This window comes from Octopus sinensis, linkage group LG11 (assembly GCF_006345805.1).
Source record: "Octopus sinensis linkage group LG11, ASM634580v1, whole genome shotgun sequence".
NCBI lineage: Eukaryota > Metazoa > Mollusca > Cephalopoda > Octopoda > Octopodidae > Octopus > Octopus sinensis.
In genome coordinates, this window is record NC_043007.1 from 40,377,309 (window position 1) to 40,405,005 (window position 27,697).

The 27,697-nt window shown below is 37.9% G+C and overlaps 1 protein-coding gene across 5 annotated transcripts in view; it reads right to left on the reverse strand.

Moving 5' to 3' along the window:
- LOC115217202 (thyroid receptor-interacting protein 11) overlaps window positions 1–27,697 on the reverse strand; it is a 220,694-nt gene that overhangs the window by 186,232 nt on the left and 6,765 nt on the right. For 2 of the 5 annotated variants that reach the window (XM_036507381.1, XM_029786840.2), the window contains exons 1-2: window positions 19,600–20,165; window positions 11,546–11,622 (exon numbers count right to left, since the gene is read on the reverse strand). In XM_036507381.1, the coding sequence (XP_036363274.1) occupies window positions 11,546–11,622; window positions 19,600–19,693 (171 nt within the window). In that variant the 5' untranslated portion in view covers window positions 19,694–20,165. Of the gene's footprint in view, window positions 1–11,545; window positions 11,623–19,599; window positions 20,192–27,697 lie in introns of those variants that run through there. The other 3 variants (XM_036507380.1, XM_029786837.2, XM_036507382.1) reach the window with 3 other exon arrangements.

A 27,697-nucleotide genomic window follows, 5' to 3' on the forward strand; every position in this document is an offset into this window, starting at 1 on the left:
CAGTTGTGTTAGTTCCTATTCGAATGTACATTTTCTTTCTTTTGTAATGCAGAAGGCATTGCTGGGAAATTTTCCCCAGTCATTCTGTCTAGTAAATCCTTCCTTTTCACACAGCACCACCCTAAAAATGAAAATGGCTACTGGCAACAGCTGTGTACTCGATTTCACAAAACCAGAAGTGGTAATAATTAACCCAAGTGGCTGAGGTATTAGATTATCAGCTCAAAAGTTACTAGTGTTAGATTCCCTACAAATATTTTTGCTGTGTTTCCAGACGAGAAAATTTATTCCACATTCTCAATCCTCAGATTATCAACAACACTCCTGATTGCCAAAAGAGCTATAAAGAAAACAATAACCCAATAATTCTAAGACATTTTCAAAACATGAATTCATAAAGATAATGTTTATATATATATATATATATATATACGAGATGCACATGCACAAGATATAATATTCCATCCCTGTTTAATACATACATACTTTATCTATTTATATGTACAGGAGTGGGTGTGTGGTAAGTAGCTTGCTTACTTACAACCACATGGTTCCGGGTTCAGTCCCACTGCATGGCACCTTGGGCAAGTGTCTTCTACTATAGCCTTGGCCGACCAAAGCCTTGTGAGTGGATTTGGAAGACAGAAACTGAAAGAAGCATGTCGTATATATGCATATATATATGTGTATGTGTGTGTATATGTTTGTGTGTCTGTACCCACCCAACATCACTCGACAACCGATGCTGGTGTGTTAACGTTCCCGTAACTTAGCGGTTTGGTAAAAGAGACCAATAGAATAAGTGCTAGGCTTACAAAGAATAAGTCCTGGGGTTGATTTGCTTGACTAAAGGCGGTGCTCCAGCATGGCCACAGTCAAATGACTGAAACAAGTAAAAGAGTAAAAGAGTATACCCATGAACATGTATATATAAACAGAATATATATACATTGTGCATGAATACTATAATATATATATATATATATATATATACTGAGCAGTTTCTTTTCAAATCATGTAACATGGCAATTTTGGTAAGTGTCTTCTCTATAGCTGTGGGCCAACCAAAGCTTTGTGAGTGAACTTGGTACATGGAAACTGAATAGAGCCTATCGTGTGTGTGTGTGTGTGTACCCTTGTCTTGACATCATATGATGGTTGTAGATAAGCATCACCATTACACAAATGATGACATTTGTCTCCAGTCTTTGGTGAAAAATATATCTGGCCACAGTAAATATCATCTTGCCTGGAAATAAGTGAGAGTTGGCAACAGGAAGGACATCAAGCCATAGAAAATTTGCTTCAATGAATTTCATTGAATCCATGCATGTATGGAAAAGAAGACACTAAAACAATGATGATGATGGTGGTGGATCTATCAGGGTTTCAATGACGTGTATTCAATTATTTAATGAATTGAACCTTTGCTCCATAAAATTAGGGTGTAAGTATAAATGGCTGAGTATACCATAAACACATGTACCCTTAAGGATTACAAGATGCATTCCAGAAATTTTGAGACATTTATGAATTTCAAAGAAGTACAAAGCCCTAATCTCCTTGAAAGTTGAATCCTCCGACTTCAATACACTTGTTATAGCACTCCAGCCATTTCATGAAAGCCTTATGGAAGTCCTCCAAAGTAAAGACATCCAAGACCCTTGTTACAACCTCCATCATAAACTCATTCAGCTTGGGGTCACCAAAACCTCCTTGTTACAACCTCCTTCATCAACTCATTTAGCTTGGGGGAACAACCAAACGTCACAGGAAGCAAGATCTGGACTGTAGGGACAGTGAAAGACAGTTTTGATGTCCACCTCTGTCAAGTAGCTGGTTACCAGGATGGAACTGTGAGCTGGTGCATTGGCCTGGTGCAGCTGCTGTGGCCTTTTGTGATGAAATGTCTTTCTGAACTCCCTTAAAATCTCCACATTGTGCTCAGAGAGAACCCAGTGGATGTAGATGATGCCCTTGCAGTTGAAAAAGGGAATCATCATGAACTTCATGGTGGATAGATGGACAGACAAACAGACATATATATGAGTGTAGTAGTTTGTTTGAAGCATCGTAGCAAAATAGAAAATGAAAGCAAAGGAAAAAAAAAAAAAGCTTCTAACAATGCAACAAGTTTTACAAAGAACCTTTATATTTCAGGTTCAAAGGCCTATCATCAGAAACGTTTTTCATTGGCTTCTTGGACTACTTACTTCTGAAGGTAGGCCACTGTGCTGAAATATAAAGAAGTTTTACAAACTTTCTGCATTGTTAGAAGCTGTCTTTGTTTCCCTTTTCTTTCATTTTCTTCTTACATATATATATGTATGTTATGTTTATGTATTTGTTTTGCTAGATTCGCCTTACTAGCACATTAAAAAACATTTGAGTGAGGTCGTTGCCAGTGCCGCTGGACTGGCTCTTGTGCAGGTGGCATGTAAAAAAAAAACAATTTGAGCGTGGCCGTTGCCAGTACCGCCTGACAAGCCCTTGTGCCGATGGCACGTAAAAGCACCCACTACACTCTCGGAGTGGTTGGCATTAGAAAGGGCAACCTGCTGTAGAAACTCTGCCAGATCAGATTGGAGCCCGGTGCAGCCATCTGGTTCACCAGACCTCAGTCAAATCGTCCAACCCATGCTAGCATGGAAAGCAGACGTTAAACGATGATGATGATGATGATGATGATATATATATGTATGTTATGTTTATGTATTTGTTTTGCTAGATTCCTGATGTGAAATCGTGTTGAAACAGATATTGTTACATATATATGTTTGCAGGGATCAGATGGAATTCATTGAGGCATTTCTATTACCAACTCACACCTGTTTCCAAGCTAGGTGAAAGTTGGAAACAAGTGTGAGTTGGTAATAGAAATGCCATCTTTCTCTACACGATTGGAGAGAGAAAAAGACCACCTGTACAACAGAGATGTTCATTTATAACCATTATACAATGCAAAGACAGGGAGACAAACTTACCCCACACATATACATACATACATTTATATGTACAAAGGCTTCTTTCAGTTTCTATCAATTAAATTCACTTAAAAAGTTTCAGTCAGCCTAGGGCAGAAAACAATGGTCAAAAGTGCTATGCAGTGAGATTGAACCTGAAACCATGTGGCTGGAAAGCAACAAAACCACACAGTTTTACCTGCACCTACATACACAAACATATATGTTTGTATTTATACATATGTTCTTTTATTCATTTACTTGTTTCAATCATTTGACTGCAGCTGGAACACTGCATTGAAAGGTTTCAGTTGAACAAATTGATTCAAGACTTATTCTTTGTAAACCTAGTACTTATTCTATTAGTCTCTCTTACCGAACTGCTAAGTTATGGGGACATAAACACAAACACCAGCTGTCAAGCAATGGTAGGGGGACAAACACAAAGATAAACACATAAATACACACACACACACATATATATATATATATACGATAGGCTTCTTTCAGTTTCCATCAACTAAATCCACTTACAAGGCTTTGGTGGGTCCGTGGCTATAGTAGAAGACACTTGCCTAAGGTGCCACACAGTGGAACTGAACTCAGAACCATGTGGTTGGGAAGCAAGCTTCTTACCACAGAGCCATGTCTGTGTATATATATGTGTGAGTGTGTGTGTGTGCACATACACTCATGCATACACACACACACACATACATACATGATGATGGCAATCCCTCAAGGTCGAGGATGATGGTCTTCGCGCAAATTTACTGGTGAGTCCGTAGGTGACTGATAAGACCAATTCTTGCTTGAAAAGATCGGTCGCAGTGTAGACATCTAGTGCCGGAAGGGAGAGTCGCATACATACATACATACATACATACATACATACATACATACATGAATGGGTAGTGAAATTGTAAAAAAGCATATATGAACATTATTACTAATGCCTGATGTTCAGCAAATTTCAGGACCCTTCTTACATTAATAAATAACTAAAAGCATCAAACATTATAGATAATCACAATGAGCTACGTTTCTAATTATACACACTGACATTGACCTTTATCTATAATTATACATACTGACTGTGACCCACTGAAGCTATCCATACAATTGCTGCTTAGCAATTACAATTTATGTTTAAAGAAAATAAAATGTCAATGCATTAGTACGTAATTCTGCACTTTCATTTGGTCTGAGACTCTGTGTTTGTATAATTTAATCATTTCTAGAAGAGGCAGAAGAGCACTTTGTTGACTGTGCTTGACAAGACATGGCCAATGCCAGTGTTTCATAACTGGCACCCGTGCCACTGGCACGTAAAAAGCTCCCACTACATTTTTGGGGTGGTTGGCATTAGAAAGGGCATCCAGCTGTAGAAACCATGTCAAACCAGGCTGGAACCCGGTGCAGCTCTCCAGCTTACCAGTTTTCAGTGAAACTATCGGTCAAGCCAGCATGGAAAACAGACATTAAATGATGATGATAGGTAGTGGGGAGCGGAACAAATGATTCAAATAAAACATAGAGAACCTGTTTGCTTGATTGGTCCTTTAATTTATTGACTCAATAAGAATGAAAGGGTAAGTCAAACCAAGTTGGGATTTAATCCTTTTCAGGATTAGACCACTCTTGGTTTTATGATATAAACAATGTGCTTTTATAGTAAGCTGAAAGCATTCTATCAAAATATCGAGTTAATTATATGTTTCAAACACCAGTTTAAAACGAGTTAATTCATTAAATTCTTTTCAAAAATAACTGAAACAAAGGCAGTATATTTCAACAGAAAGATATCAAAAGGGAGAAACTTGGAACAATCATCATCATCATCCTTGTTTAACGTCCGCTTTCCATACTAGCACGGGTTGGACGATTTGACTGAGGTCTGGCGAACCAGATGGCTGCACCAGACTCCAATCTGATCTGGCAGAGTTTCTACAGCCGGATACCCTTCCTAGCGCCAACCACTCCAAGAATGTAGTGGGTGCTTTTACGTGCCACTGGCACGAAAGGAACATAATTGGATTATTAAATGCTGTTGTTGCTGTTTAGTCAAGGTCAATCGTATCAAAGTAGAGCTATGATCAAAGTCCAACCATGACACTCCTGTCATTGTAGAAGTAGCCATGTTGAAATTATTCAATGCATCTCTTCTCCTTTGAAGATGACGGGGTGTGACCCGAGAGAGATTTAGCTACCATTTCCCCAGGTTGTGCAGAGTATAGAGAATAGAATGGATGATGGAAAGATGACAGGGAGAGATAAGGGGTAGCAAATGATGACTCAACAGGTACAAATGGATGAAAAGCTAAAATGTAGATATATATAACAGTGTGTAATATGATTTTTGTCCTTGTGTAACAACTGTTATTTCCTATTTGCTTACCCCTAGAAAGTCTGAAAAATGGCTAATATTTCCTTCAAGCTTTGCTTTTGATGCATTTATTCAAACTGCAAAGAATCCCTCTCAACACATAGCTATGATGATCCCCCACTACTCTTGCTTGTGATCAGTGATGCACATATTGTCAGCTGCTAAGGGACAAGCTCAAGTGATTAAGGTCAAGCAACTAACAAGCAACTCAAGTGATATTGAGCAGAATATTTGCTATAACAATATTTCTGCTTCACTAACTCAGTGCTGAATGTCTGAAATATAATAGAAAATAGGTCAGTTTCAAAACATTGATGCCTGGGTAACAAAAGCAAATTTTGAAGGGAATGGGGTCAATTCCTTTGATTTCTAGATAGAAACAAATAGGAGATAATACTTAGTGACCAAAGATAAAAAAAAAATTAAAATTTTGTTACAGTGTTATATATACCAGTCTCATGACTAACCTACCACCAATTTAATATATGTATGTATATATATATAGGCGTAGGAGTGGCTGTGTGGTAAGTAGCTTGCTTACGAACCACATGGTCCCAGGTTCAGTCCCACTGCATGGCACCTTGAGCAAGTGTCTTCTACTATAGCCTCGGGCCAACCAAAGCCTTGTGAGTGGATTTGGTAGACAGAAACTGAAAGAAGCCTGTCGTATATATGTATGCTTATATATCATCATCATCATCATCGTTTAACATCCATTTTCAATGCTAGCATGGGTTGGACGGTTCGACCGGGGTCTGCGAAGCCAGGAGGCTGCGCCAGGCTCCAGTCTGATCTGGCAGTGTTTCTACAGCTGGATGCCCTTCCTAATGCCAACCACTCCGTGAGTGTAGTGGGTGTTTTTTACGTGCCACCGGCCCAGGGGCCAGAGGAGGTTGGCAAACAGCCATGATCAGTTGGTGCTTTTTACATGTCACCGACACGGATGCCACATATATATGTGTATGTGTGTGTGTATATGTTTCTGTGTCTGTGTTTGTCCCCCTTGACAACACTTGACAACCGATACTAGTGTGTTTATGTCCCCGTAACTTAGTGGTTTGGCAGAAGAGACCGATAGAATAAGTACTAGGCTTACAAAAAATAAGTCCTGGAGTCGACATGCTCGACTAAAGGCGGTGCTCCAGCATGGCCACAGTCAAATGACTGAAACAAGTAAAAGAGTATATATATATATATGTATATATGTATGTATATATATATATATATATATATATATACACACACACACACATTTCTTTAATCCTTGTTTCAATCATCAGACTGGCTATACTGGGGCACCGCCTTGAACACCTTTAGTTGAGCAAATCGACTCCAGTACTTATTGTTTTTTTTTTGTTAAGCCCAGTACTTATTCTATGAGTCTCTTTTGCTGAACTGCTAAGTTACAGGGACACAAACATACCAACACTGGTTGTCAAGCGGTGATGGGGGATACACAAAGACATGCACACATGACAGGCTTCTTTCAGTTTCTATCTATGAAATCCGCTCACAAGACATTGGTCAGCCCAAGGCTATAGTAGAACACATTTACCCCAAGGTGCCACACAATGGCAGACACATGTGGAAGGGAAGCAAACTTCTTAACACACAGTTAAGCCTACGGACTACTCCTATGTGTATGTGAGTGTATATAATATATATATATATATATATATATATATATATATATATATATGTATATATATAAATGTATATATACATATATATATATATATACATACATGTAGTGGTGGGGGGGGGGGCGAGCTGGCAGAATCGTTAGCATGCTGGGAAATGCTTAGCGGTATTTCAGCTGCCATTATGTTCTGGGTTCAAATTCCGCCGAGGTCGACTTTGCCTTTCGTCCTTTCGGCGTCGATTAAATAAGTACCAGTTATGCACTGGGGTTAATGTAATCGACTTAATCCCTTTGTTTGTCCTTGTTTGTCTCCTCTATGTTTAGCCCCCTGTGAGCAATAAAGAAATATATATATATATATACATGCATCATCACAATCATTTTAACATCCACTTTCTCATACTTACATTGGTTTGATAAGGCCACTTTAGGGCAGAGTTTTCTATGGCAATTTGCCCCGCCTCACATTAACCCTCATTTGTTTCCAAGCAACATAGTAATCCACCAGTCTATCAAACAACAAACTACCTTGGCATGATTATGCAGAGAAGGGAAACAAACTACACTGTTTGAATGTGCCTTTAACTTATGTAGATCACACACAACATGACAAAATGAGGGAAAATATGAACTCACACACAAATGCATATATATTCTTCAGTTTCTCTCTATGAATTTTTCTCTCAAAGCATCAGTTCACATACAGCAATAGTATTGAATGCCAGCTGACAAAATTCATGCAGTGAGACTGAGTCCCTAATCATGTGACTCCAAAGTGAACTTAACTATACAACTACACAACCATGCCTGTCCATGCATGTATGTATGTATATAAAGACACATACATATACATAGTGAGAATTTACAAAAAAACAAAAGACGAAGACGGGTGTGCAAACAACAAACAGATGTATTAGTTTAACGCTCGGGAAGTGAGAAGGTCTTTTACGTTTCGAGCCTATGCTATTTGACAGAAAAGAATGCAGAAATAAACAGGGAGAGAAAATGAAAAAAAGATTTAGTGGCTAGTGATCTATCATGGCAAATGCTGGACAGAGGGGTCACACAGGAGAGCTAGGAAGAAGGGGAGATAATAAAGTAGTGGTGATCTCAAAATGATAGTGTGTGTGCATATGTGTGCGTGTGGAAAGGGGTTGGTGACCTTGATGTGCGCTTGTGTGCATGTGTAGATGTGTGGATGATGGTGTGGATGCTGGGTAGTGGTCAGTGTTAGTGTGTGCGGGGTGGTGTGGTTTGGTGGCATGTGGTATGGTGGTGTGTGGTTGTTTGTGGTGTGGTGCGTGGTGCATGGTGTGGTGGTATGTGGTGTGGTGGTGGTAGGGTGTGAGGGAGGCGAGAGTGGGGGAAGCAAGGGTGGGGTGTAAGGGATGGGATGTATAGCAATGGTGGGGTTATATATAGATATATATATATGTGTGTATACATATGCATATATATATATATATAGATAGATAGATAGATAGATAGATAGATAGATAGATAGATAGATGATAGATAGATAGATAGGTAGATATAAATGTGTATATATATGTGTGTGCATATGTATGCATGTGTGTGTGTGTGTGTGTGTAGTTCTCCAAGAATACCTGTATTCTTCGAGAACAACGTTGCATCAAAACAATTGTCTTCAATTATATGTGTGTATGTATATATTCATATGTATGTGTGTGTGTGTATATGCATGTATATATGCGTGCCTGTGTGTGAGTAAAAATTTCTAATTACAATATAGGAATTAAAGAATGCTTTGTGTTCTGAAAAATAAGAAATATGTAATCAACACCAATTAATCTGAATTAAAATGAAATTTTATAAACGAAAATAAAAGTCTATAGAGGGAAACAAAACAACACTCACTCACTCACACACACACACACACACACACACACACACACACACACACACACAACCACATACACTCAAGTACATGCAAGTCCACATATAGAGAGATACATATACATGAAAAACAACTACAAGGTTGCCTTCAAACAATACTGAAACTGCCATTTTAATGAAACTAAATGGATATAAAGAATTTTTGTTATAATCAAACTCATTTGTTTTCCTTTCCAAGGAGGTTGGATTATTGAAGAAAAAAAATAATAAAAGCTAACAAAAAAATGATGAAGAAGTAAGACAATTTGGACAAGAAACTGAAAGGGCAAAGCTACAAGACAGACAAAGGGTACAAAATAACTGGCTGATTAGGTAGACGTATCCTTGCAGTTACTTTTGCTGCTGCTGCTGCTACTACTACTACGTCGTTTAATGTCCACTTTCCATGCTGGCATTGGTTGGATGGTGTGACTGAGGACTGGGAGGCTGCACTAGGCTTCAATCTGATTTGGCAAGGTTTCTACAGCTGGATGCCCTTCCTAATGCCAACCACTCCGAGAGTGTAGTGGATGCTTTTTACATGCCACCCATAATGGGTGCCAGTCAGTGGCATTGGTCACACTCAATGGTGCTTTTTATGTGCCAGTCAGGCGGCACTGACATCAGTCATGCTCTGATGGTACTTGTTACATGTCACTGGTATGAGAGCCAGTCAGGTGGCACTGGCATTGGCCATGACTACAATTTCACTTGGTTCAACAGGTCTTCACAAGCACGGCATATTGCCCTACAACTGAAGGGTGCTCTTAAATGGGCCAGTTATGAACACTGGCATCAGCCACAGCTACAATCTCCCTTGGCTTGCCAGGTCTTCTCAAGCACAGCATATCTCCAAAAGACTTGTTATTACTTGTAAGGCCCAATGTTCAGAGGTCGTGCTTCAATACCTGGTACTACCTCTTCCAAAGGATCCTTCCACTGTTAGGGTGTGAAACTTCTTCACAGAGCTGTTCTCATCTATACACAACACATGACCATACCAGTGGAGTCGTCTCTCTTGCACACCACATCTGATGCTTCTTATGTCCAACTTTTCTCTCTGTCGTGTATGCACACTGACATTACACATCCAGCAGAGCATACTAGCTTCATTTCTTTTAAGCCTATGCATGTCCTCAGCAATCACAGCCCATGTTTCACTGCCATGTAGCATGGCTGTTTACACACAGGCATCATACAGTTTAATTTTCACTCTGAGCGAGAGGCCCTTTGTTACCAGCAGAAGTAGGAGCTCTCTGAACTTTGCCCAGGCTATTCTTCAAGTAGCTACACTCTCAGAGCATCCACCCCCACTACTGACCAGGTCACCTGAGTAACGGAAGCTATCAACTACTTCTAGTTTTTTCCCCAGCATGTGTTGGAATCTGTTTTCTGTACATCTTCGGTGTTTATTGCACCTGTGCATCTGCCCACACACAAAAACTATCTTCCTAGTTAACCTTCCTCTGATATTGCTGCACCTTTTATGTGTCAATAGCTTACACCAGGTACATCTTATGGATTTTCTATCTATGCCTCTTCTACAGATCAAGCAAGGCCATCTACCTGAAGGGATTTGTGATTTGTCTGCCTTCCTACTAACAAAAATTTTGGCTTTTCCTAGGTTGACTCTAAGGACATTTGATTCTAAACCTTGCTTCCACACATGAAACTTCTTCTCTAGTTCTGGTAGTGACTCAGCTATTAGAGCAAGGTCATCAACAAAGAGGAGCTCCCAGGGGTGGCCTGTCTTGAATTCCTCTGTTATTACCTGGAGGACTATGATGAATAAGAGGGGGCTGGGGACTGATCCTTAGTGAACCCCCACTTCTAACCAGAATTCTTCACTATACTTGCTGCTATTCCTCACCTTACTGACAGCCTCACTGTACATGGCTTGATCTGGAATGAAGTGTGTGCGTATGTGTATATTTGAGAGTGTGTGTGTGTATATAATATATATATATATAAAGAGAGAGAGATAGACAAACAGATACACACACACATGTATGGAAAGAGACAGGTACATATATGTGTATATGCACACACATATACATACATGTGTGTGTATATATATATATATATATATATATTGCATGTGTCTGTACAGTGTGTAGGTAAATATATCATCATTGTCTTTACATATGCTTTCTTTTTATGCTATATCAGTTGGACATTATATATAACATACATATGTAAATGTGTGTGTGTATTTATGCACATATATAAATATACATGTATATAGACAGACAGACATATCGAGTATATATATATATATATACATTACATATAATCATACACACACGTAACTGTATATGACAGAGACTTGTCCGTCCTGTCACATTGCCAACTGTTACAAAGTCAACAGAAGCTTCTTTGTCCTGTCATAATGTCATGAAATACCATTACTAGTTATTTCATCTCGTTAAAAGTCGTTTCCAGTTAATTGGTGTCACCAATCATTTAAAAACAAAGAGATACTCTTCACGCAATGGTGAGTGGGAACAAGGGCAAAGAACATTGCAGGAATTTCACTTGAAATAGAATATTTTATATAAATATAGTGAGGCAGAAAAAACCCCCGTATTTTGCTAGGCCAACAATTGAATATGGGAGTTTTCTTTTTGCTACACCCTATATAATTCTAACACAACTCACCTCAGATTTTAGTGCCAAAGTTGTATTTTCCAGTTCCTGGATTTTCTTCTGTGCCAAATGTAATTCAGTCACATGATCTGAAATTTTACATAATGAGAATGAGTATGGTTATGATTGTGTTAAATGGAATTACAAAGTGAATGTATTCTGCAGCTGCTAGAAATAGCAACCAAATCTTATTGAAATCAATTAGTCAAACAAAAAAAAAGGAAGGACACATTTTATAACATACCTAATATACACTATCCATGAAAAAAAAAAGATATATATCTCTAGGATATATATATATATAATATATATATATATATATATAGTGAGAATTTACAAAAAAAACAAAAGACAAAGACAGGTGTGTAAACAACAAACAGATGTATTAGTTTAACTCTCGGGAAGTGAGAAAGTCTTTTACATTTCGAGCCTACGCTCTTTGACAGAAAGGAACATAGAAATAAACAGGGAGAGAAAATAGAAAAAGGTTTAGTGGCTAGCGATCTATCATGGCGAATGCCGGACATGTGTGTGTGTATATATATATATAATATATATATATATATATATATACACACACATACATATATATATAATTACTCTTTACACTTTTACTTGTTTCAGTCATTTGACTGTGGCCATGCTGGAGCACCACCTTTAGTCAAGCAAATTGACCCCAGGACTTAATATTGTAAGCCTAATACTTATTCTTTTGCTGAACCACTAAGCTACAGGGATGTAAACACACCGGCATCGGTTGTTCAGCGATGTTGGAGGAACAAACACAGATACACACACACACACACCACACACACACACACACACATATATATATATATATATATATACGACAGGCTTCTTTGAGTTTCCTTCAACCAAATCCACTCACAAGGCTTTGGTCAGCCTGAGGCTATAGTAGAAGATACTTGCCCATATATATATAATATATATATATATATATTATATATATATATATATATACATACAAAAATGCACACACACTTTATATATATATATATTATATATATATATATGTATATATATATATATATATATATATATATATATATATATATAACAATAATAAATCTCTGAGCGAGATATAAACAGTAACTGCTCTATAACGTAAGGGGGATCAGCCATCTGAATGTGGCTAGGGACAGGGCGGGGTGGTGGGGGTGTTACTGATGCATTTAGCCCCAGGCGATCATCGACGTCACCAGAAGGACCGACACCAACACGGTGTCCTTGCTAGCCTGTAAAGGGAGAGCAGTTACTGTTTATATCTCGCTCAGAGATTTATTATTGTTTTCGAACGGTTTTTCTACATCAGTGACTGTGGTTACTGTGAAAATCCTTATATATGCAGCCTGTAGAGAGAGTCCCTCATCGAAGAACGGTGCTTACCATGCGTTGATAAGAGGCAATTACCTCGAACCGGTCCGTATGTAGTATCCGTATCTTCGGGGAGGCTGATCAAATCATTTGAACACTACCAAGTGTTTTCTATATTGAGTGCCTTTAGATCTCGTCTGTTGACTTTCTCCCTTTCAACAATCATACATGCATGCATACATACATTTTTTTCTTTCACTTGTTTCAGTCATTTGACTGTGGCCATGCTGGAGCAGCACCTTGAAGGATTTTAGTCAAGCAAATTGATCGTAAAACCTGATACTGTAAGTGCCCCACAAAAATTTTAATGGGTGCATTTCCACCCCCAGCACCTATGTTCCTAGGACTATGTTCTCAAGACATGGATCACATCTATCCACCACATCAAGACCACAGAGGTTTTTAATACCTAATATCATAAGAAGATCTTTTCCGTCACCTAGCAAGATAGAATTTTACACACCGAAATTTATTCTGTGATGGGGTGGATGAATGCGGTGAACTAGTAAAATCATTAGCTCACCAGATAAAATGCTTAGCAGTATTTCATCTATCATTACATTTTGAGTTCAAATTCTGCTGAGGTTGATTTTGCTTTTCATCCTTTTGGGGTAAATAAAATAAGTACCAGTTGAATACTGAGGTCAATGTAATCAACTTACTCACTCCCTTGAAATTGTTGACCTTGTGCCAAAATTTGAAATCAATATCATGGACTGAGTTAATTAAATATAGTAGTTCATGAAATCCTGGAGGAGAGGTGGTATGAGAAAGAGAAATGAGTCAGCAAAGTATGTCTGGGTGGAGATGACACAAGACCAGCCATCTTCAAGAAGCAATAACCAGTTGTAGCAACAGAAAAGGCAGACAGAGAAGACAATAGGTTCATTGGCCAGAGATTGAAGTGGTGTGTTGGTTAGTAACTCCATGCCTAGCAGTCAACTGGTTGTTTTTGTGGGATGCAATTCATACCAGCAACAGTAGAAGTTGAATCTAGCAACTGCTTGTGATGGTAACAAGTCTGGGCAGTGTGATACTTGTTTATAATTGGAAAAGCATCAGGGGCAGAATATGGGGATCTTTACCTTTTGACCTACAGATTTAAAAAATAATTTTTTGTAACTAAACACTTTCAAACTTCGGACACTAGTAGAATGTGTCATATAAAACATGTTTTACTCTTAGCATTTTTGAGAAAAACTTATATTCACAAAGATATTTCACCTTAAAGTTCTCATATTTCGGTAATTTCAACCAATCAATATCGTGTATTCAGCTGAATAAAATTACTGCTGTTGTTTGTCAACAAGTACTTCCGGCGGTGTATATTTTGTTTGTCACTGTTATTTATGACAACCCTAAACCCCTAACCCCAAAACTCTAACCCTAAAACCCTAACACCTTAAAACCAGTACAAACGCACAAACGATGTCATAAATAACAGTGACAACCCCAAAATACACCGCCAATAGTTGTTGTTGACAAACAGCGGCAATAATTTTATTCAATTGAATACACGTCATTGATTGGTTGAAATTACCGAAATACGAGAACTTTAACACGAAATAACTTCGTAAATATAAGTTTTTCTCAAAAATGCTAAGATTCTACCAGTGTCTGAAGTTTGAAAGTGTTTAGTTACAAAAAATTATTCTTTAAATCTGTAGTCAAAAGGTAAAGATCTGAATATGGACCTCTTACCCTCAGTCATAGGTCTAAAGTTCGACTTTATTATCAACTCTTTCATTTAAAACACATTTTTGGTGTTTAGCTTCAGGGTCAACCACAACTGAGTAAACATGATCAAAGGCACTCCAATTGTGACCAACACATCTTTCCCCTATGAACAGGAACCCCTAGACAACAATATCCATTATGCCATTTTCTAAGATGGTAGAGTGTGACTTGAGGAAGATTTTACTGTTAGTTTTAGTAGTTCAAGTGACCAAATACAAGCTCCACTCTAATTGTTGCTCCAAACATTTCAGTCATAACTATTCTGATTATTATTCAGACATAGTGTAACCAGGACTACATTAGACAAAAAGATTTGAGGATGACTTAGCTAGCATTTCTAGCATAATCAAGACTTCGAGGACTGATTCCCTTCCTGACACTAGTGTGAAAATATAAATTGAATATATTCCTAAACCATTGATGATTTTATATGTATATTAATTTCAGCTGCAGGGAGACTTGGAATGAAGTAGTGAGAGCCAATCTCAAGATGTTGAGCCTCACAGAGGGGATGATAATGGACCGAGATGTCTGGTGATATGACATTCTTCAGAAGACCAGCTCACCTCAGCAAAATGGTTCTAGGAGTGCTCTCCAACCACACATTACAATACTTCACCCACCCCCAACATGAACCAAACCACATCTCATCAAGCACTATGCTTGTCTCTCCCTGCTGCTCCTACAGTCCAACACTGCAATAATTCACACCCTATCACAATGAACCAAAGTATCTTTCATCCTTCACCTATGTTTGTCCTTGTTTCCCCACTCCTGCTCCTGCAGCCAAACATAACTATATCATCTCTCTTTCCTCTCCTCCTCCTGCCAACTGTATTAGTGCAATTCTGCAGTTCCTGTATATACCCATGTTCACCACCCACTGCATTTCCCTTACTCTCCTCTCTCTATCTTCTGCTCCTTTTTCACACACTCGTAAACTCCCCGTGCACTCATCCTGTCCAATCTTTTGTACCACTCACATTCTGTTTCATTATTATCCAAAGGGGCTAAACATAGAGGGGACAAACAAGGACAGACAAATGGATTAAGTTGATTACATCGACCTCAGTGTGTAACTGGTACTTAATTTATCGACCCCGAAAGCATGAAAGGCAAAGTTGACCTCGGCCGAATTTGAACTCAGAACGTAATGGCAGACTAAATACTGCTAAGCATTTCGCCCGGCATGCTAATGATTCTACCAGCTCACCACCTTCTCGCATTCATATCCTGAAACACTGAGAGTAAGCCCTTGCATATTTTCACTAATATCTTCTCTCTCTCCCTCCCTTTCTCTTCCAACTGAGGCAACCATGTATCTCCTCTACAGCAAGACATCTATTTCTGTTCTTCTATTGTAGCTAAACCATTCATCATGTGGCACAAAGCCATTTCCCTCAATATCACTCACCACTTTCAGTTGAGGTTGGTCTTTGTCCTACAAATTATTAGATGACTGTGCTAGTGTTGATGCCACTTAAAAAGCACCCAGTAAATTTTGTAAAGTGGTTGGCATTAGGAAGGGCATTTAGCCATAGAAACCATGCCAAAGCAGAGAGTGGAGTTTGTCATAGTCCTCTGGCTTGCCAGCTCCTATCAAACCATGTAGCCCATGCCAGCATGGAAAATGGACTTAATGTGATGATACATATATATATATATATATGAAAAAGGTAGGAAATTAAATTTTCACATTAAACTATGAATGTACCACGTAAAGAGCATTCAGTCCACACTGTAGTGGTCGGCATTAGGAAGGGCATCCAGCAGTAAAAACCATGCCAAAGCTGACCTCGCTTGTGCTGGTGCCACGTAAAAAGCACTCAATCCAGTCTGTGTGATGGTTGGTGTTAGGAAGGGCATCTAGCCTTACACACCATGCCAAAACAGACAGAAATCTGGTGCAGTCTTCTGCCTGGCCTACTCCTGTCAAACCGTCCAACCCGTGCCAGCATGAAAGGCAGACGTGGATCTTTTCGGTTTGAACGGCAGTTTTTAAAAATAATTTCCACGAAACTAAACACTTTTAAACTTCGTATACTGGTAGAATGTGTTTATAAAACATCTTTTTCTCTTAGCTTTATTGAGAAAATTCTATTGTTTGTAAGATATTTGTTGTTTTTTTCTTCAATTTCAACCAATCAATGACGTCTATTGAGGTGAAAACATTCTGTGCCGTATGAATATGTCCCTCGTTTAAGAAACAGATTGGGTTTATTTACATTTCTAAAGGAAAAAAGATACCCTTCCCCCACCCCTAACCCTAAAACAGATTGAAATGCAATAGATCGATACTAGGATCATAATTATGGGTGACAATTTCATATGACACCGCTAGAAAAAAACTGCCGTTCAAACCGAAGAGATCCGCGGACGTTAAACGATAATGATGTACACACACATTCATAAATAAACAACATACGTACATGTGCGTTATATGTATGCAGGCGCATTATATATACACAAACATTCAGACAAACGCGCTTAACCAAAAGGGGGGAGCACCCCGATTTTAGAAGTCTCTTTAAGCTGGCATAGTTACGCGCCCTTACTATGACACAACTTGCGTGTGTATGTATGAAAACAGAGCTCCTTTCTATCTAAAAATAGTGAGACTGTTTTTTTTTATATATCATTTCGTCGTTTAAAGTTTATTTGTGGTATATTTTTATACATATTTTAACTGTACGCCATCTAATACATTCTGAGTTGACTTAATCACTACGAAAATGAAAACAGTTTGATTACACATCGTTTTGTTGACGTGGTTATGACTCGATGTTTTGTTGGCTAGCAGTTTATGACACTTAAGTCACATACTACGAAAGAGAGAAGGTTCCACACATATATATATACGCATAAACACACGTACATATATATATATATATAAGAGAAAGGTAAATAAACGAACGCACAGATTAAATGGCAGTCTCTCGAAGTCCCATACATGATGGGAAAGGAAATCTAAAAAGAAATAAAAGTAGGGAAAAAAACAATTCTAATTTCCCTTGATGTGTGGGACTTCGAAAGACTTATTTCCAACAACTGGTAATTAAGTAAACTGAGAAAGACAGAGATATGGGGAGTTAGATAAATATACATATTGACGTTTTTCGGAGGTTTTTTTTTTTTAAACGCAAAATTAAGTATAGTTAAATACAGTTATGCATTTACTGAAGAAGCATAATACATTTAGAAGGAGTAATATGAAACTAGCAGAGATAAATTTCGAAGTCAGTGCCAAAGTTTTCCTTGCGTTTTGCGAAGAAAAAACTCAGGTAAAACACAGAGTTCTATAAACAAAAGAATAATAATAAGTTTAAGTGAATAGAGAGAGAGAGTGAGGTATATAGACATACAGAGAGGGAAGGAGAGAGCAAAAGAACACAGTGAGGGAGGGAGAGAGCAAAAGAGACACACTGAGGGATGGAGGTGGTGGGTTATATATATATAGTCCATATTGGTATAAATCAGCGCTTAAATCTTTTTTTACACGTCAACGAGATATGTAAGTCATTGCTGACGGTGGACGACAGCAGTGAGACCTAAACAAACTCAGCCTGTATATGACACACACACCATGTCGAACACCTACACGAGGTGTGTTTTGAATACATATATATGTGTGTATGTTTTTCGAACACGATTACCTGTGTTACCAAAAGTACTTGGCATCCGAAAAGGAAAGGAAGGCGAAAGCTATATAAAGAGTCAGAGATACAAAGACAGGACAGGCTTTTATCCAAAAGATATCGCTGGACAGCTCATACTGGACCCATGCTAAACCCTGGAGGTTAACGCCCCCTTTTTATAGATTATACATAAATACACACACACAAAAGGTACTCAACTCTAACCGAGCAGACCTGTGATCAAAAACATTCCAACCATAACCATCCCATCCTTATTTATTGCTATCTAGGGCTTGAGTAATGATGAGGGAGAGTTCAGCAGCCATTTCTAGTATGTAGGGTGACCAGACAGAAGCTCCCTTCGTCTCACCTGGATGGGCCTGAACGTGAACGTACACATACACATGTATGTATGTACGTGTGTATATATATATATATGTATATATATATATATATATATATATATATATATACACACACAGAGTTAAATATGTGACTTATCAAGGTGTATGGAAGCCAGGTGAGGTGTTGATAAGAGAGATATTGGCACTCTTTACAGTTACCTGTATTACCATTAACGGTGAGAAGGAAGTAAACAAGTACTTTTAACTTTCGACCAAAGAAGACGCAGCTGACAAACGAAACATAAGACGATGATGTGTGTGATTCGAGGGGGATTTAGCTGTTATGTTTAGCAAGCTCGATGACGAATTGCCTAATATATACGGTGATAATGTTGATGTCTAGCCCACGACTAAGCCTTTGATCATATATATATTTATATACGTGGCGTAATAATGCTGCTGACCGAACAGAGTAATAATCAAAAGCGTTCCAACAATGACCATCCATCTTTTTTTTTTCAGGAGCTATATACTTAACACCGCAACCAATGTAGACATGTGAGTGTGTGTGTATACATACATATTTGAGTAACGGTGGTAATTCTGATGTCTAGTCCATGAGCGTTCCAACTTCGACCAACCCGTCTACTTTCTCAGGCACTACATACGTAACATTCAACAACCAATATAGACAATGATGATGATATATATATATAAAGAGGAAGGGTGTGTTGTTATTAATTATTGGTGGGGGCATAAAAAAACAAACATTGTGAAAATGCCGGCTGAGTGAAGAAATACAAGCGATAACACATACAAACAAAATAGCGGATAAAGTGTGACTGTTACATTTGTATGATAAACATATTATATATATATATATATATATATATATAATATGAATGTGGGGGGGGAGAGCAGCGGAGGGTGGGATATGTGGATATTGTGTACGTACCACTAACTTCCTCTGTACCCTCTGTCAATATATCTTTGGTAAAGTTGGACAACTGACCAGTAATTGTGGAGATACTTCCACCAAGCCACGACATGGTTGTATCACTGTGTAGGTATGTGTGTGTGTATGTGCGTACGTATGTGTTGTTGCTGTTGTTGTTATTGATATTAATTGTTGTTATTAATGTTTGTTGTTGTTATAGTTGTTCTCCTGCTGTTGTTGTTGCTTGTCTTTCGTTTGTTTGTTTGTTTGCGGTGTATTTCTTTTCTGTTTTTTTTTTTTTTAATTTCGAAAATATAATTCCCCTAATGTGTTTACTTTCGGTGATAAATACAAACATGCCGATAGACAACGAAGACAACGACCGGACAACACAGCTCCTGTACACACTGCTGATGTAACAGTTTTCCAACTCAAATTTGCCAACACGACGGCAGCCATCTTGGGACTCCACTCACGTCATCCTGTGCGCATGCGCACTAATGTCGTCTGCTTCGGAAAGGAAAGAGACAGAGTTATCTTCTTTTATTTCTCTCTTTACCAATCTATTCCTATAACTTTCTGTCATTCTCTTGTTCTTTATTGTTATTATTTTCGCTTGTTTTCTCTATTAAATTTCCTAGTCTTTCTCTCCAATAGTTCATTCATTCATTTATTCATTGTTTTTGTCTTTCAAACGGACTCACACGTTCACTTTTCAACGTGTTCACACATACATTCACTCTCCTGTCACATACTTATGCAACAACGCACGCAGTCTAACACCTCTCTCTCACACTCTCTCTCTCTCCCTCTCTCTTTATATCTCTCTCTTTCCACTTTTATCTCTCTCCAACTCTCGCTTTACCTTTCTCTGAATCTCTCGGTCTCACTCATTAACTCTTATTACTCTTTCTCCTCTTCTTCCCTCTTTGGCTAACTTTTGCACACTTACTACTCCCTCTCTCTCTAACTAACTTTTCCGCATTTACCTCTTTCTCTTTTTTTCCTCAGACTTCTTTTCTTTTCTGTCTCTTTTATTTTCTTGTTCTTTCAATCTATATCACTCTTGCTTTCCTTCTCTCTCACTCAATCTCTCTGTCACAATCTCTCTTTTTCTCTTCCTCTTCTCTCTCTTTCTTTCTCTGCGTTTCCCTTGAATAATCCACTTACTGAATGGGGAGGATGCGCAAAATCCAGGAACAACTGATGCGGTCATACTCCAGTGTAAATCTCTCTATATAAAGCTGAAGTTGTCTGTGTATGGCAGGTTTGGTAGCCTTCGACTAACACTATCTCCTCCGAAACCCTGCAGCGCAAGTTGACCAAAATAGAGAGTATGATAGAAGAAGGCTTGCTCTTCCTTCCGTAGAAGATAAAATTCAAATCGGACCATGTTAACACCAAAAATTATTAACATCAAAAAGGTGATTTTTTTTCTATGAAACTCCCTATTTTTTACGATTTTTTTACTGCTGTGTCGCCATTTTTCGGTGTATTTCAATCAGAAAAATATTCACTTAAAGAAAATAACAAGCTACATAATGCAAAATTTTTACTTTTCAAAAATTCCAATTCTAAAGGGTCGAAACAAACCCGAGCAACGCCGGGCAATACTGCTAGTGAAGGAATAAAGTGAACTTATAGAGAAAATTAGCATTTGAGGAATCGTCACTAATGTTCAAGAGGGAAAACTGTTGGCATGGACAAGTGATGCGTATGAAAAACTTCTGTAAGATGAAGAAACAAATGACCGAAATAGTAGTCTGCAAAATAGATGATATCGGGTTGGTAAACTTCACGAAGATGATGGCAATGGAGCGCAACAAGTGGTGATACACCGTAATGAGGCAGACATGTCCGCCTCATACAAGCATGGAACACAGACATAAAATGATAAAGTTGATGACTCATCACTTTTTCAAAATCACAGATTCATTAATTATTTTCTGTAAACGGACCTCCCCAAGAAGTATAATAACTTCTCTGACCCTGTAAACAGCTGATCTATTATCTAACATCCTAAAAATAAACAGGGCGATTAAAATCAGTCAACTTTCTTCCAAGTTTCTTTCCATTCTGAGTGACCACCAATACAGCTTTCATAGAGCCAGATTCATTTGAGTCTAATCATGAACAGTGATATAAGATCCTTGAGAATTTCAATGAAGATAAAACTAATGGTTGTCCTTCCTATCATCGAAGCTTTTAAATGTATCTGACAAAAACCAAAGAAGGAGCCCTGTGTGTGGTCTCACGATCACACTTTATCAACTTAAACCATCTATAATAATACAAGCAAATTTTTTTCTGTCTGTTCGGGACCCCTGTATCTCAGTCAACACTTGCTCTGCATAGAAATATTATACCGTTTTGGAATCAGGTTGATCCTGGGATTGAAAACCTGCTCTTCATTTGGTTCTTGAACATTCAGCATTCGGATCTGATTTAAAAGCATTTGGTTTGCTATTTCTGACAGGTAAAGTTTGGTTGATTGACGTTTGTCAGATGACTTCAGAGATCAAGGGGGAGATAAATAACATTCGCTTCGTTAATTTTACATCGAGATAAGAACTTTGGGACAAATTAGCCAACAGTTGGAATTCAACTTGGGACTGGAACAATAGAATGATTACATTACAGAATTAATTCTCATCTGTCCTTAACCTCTGATCAAACACCACCAGAGCATATAGTCATTATAGACGCATTATAGTCATGCTTTTTATGTCTTTAGTTTTGGGCCGCAGGCCCAATCAGCCCCTTGCAGGAGCTAGCTTCAAACTCTGCACGGAGTGCAGCTCTTAAGCTAGTGTTAGATAATTTAGTTCTAAAAACACTCTCTTAGAACGAAAACGGGATAGTTACAGCCGGAATGTCTTTGGTCATCCTTCCATTCAATCTGAGTTCACCTGGGAATACACAATAACAATTGTGTTTGAGATAAGAACTTGCCACCTTACTACCCAGCCAATATATTCAAAGTTTCTTATCTCTCGAATCAAATATTTCCCTCTAGATCACACCATTACAGTTTGCACAAGCTGAGATATCTTTAAGTCACTATCAACTCTGGTGGACCTTAGGTTTAGGTTGTGGCTTCCACACACTTCGTCTACACAAATGAATGACTTATTGCCACTCCTGACTATACACACACTTCTGCACTTCAACCTTCTTCAACTTTTCACTTACAGACATTATCTGTACACCTCAAACCACTGATTCTACAATTGAAACACTCAACAACAACTTTAACGAAGACACGATAACGCAATCTTTCCAAACAATAAAAACTGCTACATTTACCTAAGGGAAAAAGTATTGCATTGTTATGCTTTATAGCGAGACCCTTTTTCTATTATAGCATATTAAAAACATTTTATAGCTTATCACGTTAATCTATATTGATTGGTCAACATACCTACTATGTGAGTGTTTGGACAATTGTTGGGTCCTGTGTTGTGTTTGGTTGAGTATTGATTTGGAATTGAATCGAAGGTCTGGACCTCATCCCTCCCAACATTGGTGTGGCAAATTATTTACAGTTCAGTTGGGTGAGAGTTTTTTATCAAGGCGAGTTACGTGGATCCCTATCGTTTTTCAGAGGAGAATTAATATAACGGAGCCCACGCAATCAACCACGACCAAAGGTGAATTATACAAATGATGAATGAACAGCAACTGCCAGAATTTGTAATGTTTCTTGCTTTGATCCACTGTATCATTTTACGAAGGAATAAAGTTGTACTGTTATTTTACAATTAGTTTCTTTTGTTACTTCCGCAAAAGAACACGCAACATATATTGCATAATGATATACATTAGAAACCCTTAAAACTTTCATTATACATGAACATCGGTCTAAATCCTTCAAAATTACTACAAATTAAGCGAATCGCAGTTTCCCTTACCATCATATGTATAAATGGCAATTTCTATCTGTTTTTCTGTTTGTTACCATCTTGCTGCCTACACCAGTGAACCAACCTTGACGAAACTTTGCATACATGTTAAACTAACATCCAGTTGAATTATAGGTAAATTGGATTTCAATAAAAATTTTAAATGAGACCCCTGGGTGTATGTGTGTGTGTGTGTGGGGGGGGCGCTTTCCGGTTTATTTTATTCGGTTGTGCTATTATTTAATAAAATGAAAAGGGTGCAAGAGTGTTAGAGTATATATAGTTTGTTCCTTCTCGAGCCATGTCTGGCTCATAAGGGCCGGTTTCCCGGTTTCCTTGGCGTATAGGTTCTCCACCTGGATGAAACGCCGGTCCGTCGCAGGTGAGCTGCAAGGTGCAGGAGGAAAGAGTGAGAGAAAGTTGTGGCGAAAGAGTCAGCAGAAGTTCGCCATTACCTTCTGCCGGAGCCGCGTGAAGCTTAGGTGTTACGCTCTTAAACACACACATTGCCCGGTCTGAGATTCGAACCCGCGATCCCTCGACCGCGAGTCCACTGCTCTAACATATATATATATATATATATATAAACATATTCATATATACATATATATATGTACATACCTACATCTATGTATATATACATGCATATATGGGTACAGGACACCAAAAAAAAAAACGCTGAACACAATGAGAAACGAAAACATATAAACAAAAACATGGAAACGAACTTTTTTTCAAACAACGAAAAAACAGAGTACAAGCCATACAACACAAGGAATATTCCCCTTCTTCAGTTGTCCCAGTTTCGTCTACTCCGCGTTACGAAGGTAAGGACAAAACACGACTTCGTTGAAACGGTCCTTCCGGCAAAGCAAATTAAATAAAGTTTGGTATTTTTTTGCCGAGTGGTAAAAGTGGTACCAAGAACAGGACAATAAAAACAAAACAAGACGGTAAAAACAATACAAATAAAAACAGTAAAAGACAGGACAAGGAGAATAACACAGTAAAAACAAACGATGAGGGTTGTTGTTAAGTCAAGACGATGGAAAAATTATTTAAAAAATATGATTTGGTTTTGGGGATCGAATGATTGGAAAAGTGATTGAATCAGAGATCTGTGTGAGTGGAAGAATACTAAGACGCAACAGAGGTGGTGATAAGCAAAAGAGGCGGGGTATATCAGGAGGCTTCAATGGATGAAATATATACGAGTTGTTGGTACAGAAATATAGAAACTATTATTGCTAGTTCCTATATTTCTGTACCAACAACTCGTATATATTTCATCCATTGAACCCTCCTGATACACTCCTCTCTTTTGCTTATCACCACCTCCGTTGCGTCTTAGTATTCTTCCACTCACAAAGATATCTGATTCAATCACTTTTCCAATCATTCGATCCCCAAAACCCAATCATATTATTTTTTCTTCAGATATCGATCGAAAGATGGTCAAACTGGACATTGATTTCTCCAGTTTGGTGGAATCCGAAAAATCTAGAGTACTGTTCATTCAGTATCTGACTAACAGATAAACAAAACAAACCTTTTTCATGTACACACTACACATTCGCCCTTTCTTTCTCCCACCCACTTTCTCTGTGTCTACTTCTATCTCTTTCTTTCCCGCCCTCTCTCTTTTACGTTTTCGTCCAAGAAAATTTTCGTCTCATGGGAAATGTAGAAACCAGTTAAACAAGATTTTTTTGTCATACTCACTCACAGACATACACAGGCACACACACACACACATACATACACCCACCTTTATATTTTCATGCATATATGTATACTTATTACCTGTATGCGTATGTTTGTTCGCACACACACACACGCATACGTACACACACACACACACACAAACACACACAAAGACACGCAAGTATACACATACACACACATACACACACAGCCAATACTGCCTACTCGAATAATCTGGTTAATTGCATAGCTTTAAAAAAAATACGTTCAGTATCAAATCAATAATTGAAAGATATTTTTCCTTCGATTCTAATTAAAAATGTGGTTAACCATGTCATTAAACCGGACATTTTATATGCATAAATTAAAATTGCACGCGTGCGTTTTATTTCCCCAATAAATACTACAGAGTATTCAGAGTGTAGCGTGCGCATAAAATATATATTGTTTAGTTAATGGCGAGCCATCAAAAGTTTAAATATGATTTGGAGCTATCTATTACGGTGTTAGCTTAATTTATGACTGTTTTATGACTACATGGTCAATGATTATTCAATGTTATTGATTGTTGAGGGCGCATGACCGAGAAGCAAGAATGTTGCACTCGTGCAATCGTGAGTACGACTCCTGGACCGGGCAGTGCGTTGCACAAAACAATTCATGGGCTAGAGTAGCAATGGGTGGGATATGTGTGTTTTGTGTACGTACCACTAACTTTTTCTGCATTCTGCGACCACTTTGACATCTGACGTATAGGTAATGTCGATTTAATCACATCATTTGTATTGGTTGTTCAGTAATATATTACAGAAGCGCCTTTCTCGGACCCAAGAGACTACCATACATTTCTATTAGCTGTTGATTGAGTAATGAAGCTGGATACGTCTTCTCTGAGGAGAGGCCATCAAAGCGTGAAACGGTCTGTCAAGAGACTCCCAAACGTTAATTTTCCATACATCGAAAAGCTGGAAGGAATATGTTTATATTATTCTTCACACACTACTACGCATCATAATTACACCCCTTCCCCGACACATGTATGTAGGTGTGGATGGATGGATGGATGGATGGATGGGTGTTTCGTAGAACAAAGAGGGAAACTAGTGTCAAATACATAAACATGTACATGTATGCGCGTACGTTTATGTAGGTGTGTGTATGTATGTATGTATGTATGTATGTATGTATGTATGTATGTATGTATGTATGTATGTATGTCATTCAGTTTTATTTCATGATTTCTTGCTAATTGAGAAAGAGACGGTTTCTCATCTAGATCCAAGGCTCCTTCATTGGAATTTCAACAACAACAACAGGGTATTTTTGTATGCACTTATGCATGTATCTATGTATGTATGCATGTATGTATGTATGTATGTATGTATGTATGTATGTATGTATGTATGTATGTATGTATGTATGCATGTATGTATGTATGTATGTATGTATGTGAACATATTTCTATGTTTTGTTTTATGTATATCTCATGCATATACTTGCATATCTAGATATGCTCATATAAACTTAAATGATAAATCTCTGGAAAATTTTACATATTTTAACAGTTCCAGTAATGGATCGGATCTGTAGTCTCCGATTCAGCTTTCTCCTTTCTGGTTTTGAGAACCTCAATTTCTCAAATTTGGTATTTAGGCAGTATTTCATATCCCAGGGCCCCAATAATTACATGTATAAACCTGAACTTGTAATCTGGATAGAGTAACTGCAGATTTCTCAACAGTTCAGCGTAGGTATACTCTTTTTAACCGATCTTTAGCTTTATGTTAACATCCGCTGAGCAGCTAGTTTCCATAACTGTACGCAGTTTCTCTTCTCTATCTTAAATCATTATATCGGGTCTGTTGTGCTTACATTTTATTGGGGTTTTATGTACGTATGTATGTATGTATGTATGTATGTATGTATGTATGTATGTATGTATGCATGTATGTATGTATGTCTGTGTGTATGTATGTATGTATGTATGTGTATGTATGTATGTAGTATGTATGTATGTATGCATGCATGCATGCATGTATGTATGATGTGTGTATGTATGCATGTATGTATGTATGTGTATGTATGCATGCATGCATGCATGCATGCATGTATGTATGATGTGTGTATGTATGCATGTATGTATGTATGTATGTATGTATGTGTATGTATGTATGTATGCATGATGTATGTATGTATGTATGTATGTATGTATGTATGTATGTATGTATGTATGCATGCATGCATGCATGCATGTATGTATGTATGTGTGTATGTATGCATGTATGTATGTATGTATGTATGTATGCATGCATGCATGCATGCATGCATGTATGTATGTATGTGTGTATGTATGCATGTATGTATGTATGTATGTATGTATGTATGTATGTATGTATGTATGCATGTATGTATGTATGTATGTATGTATGTATGTATGTATGTATGCATGCATGCATATATGTATGCATGTATGTATGTATGTGTGAATGTATGTATGTATACAAGTGAAG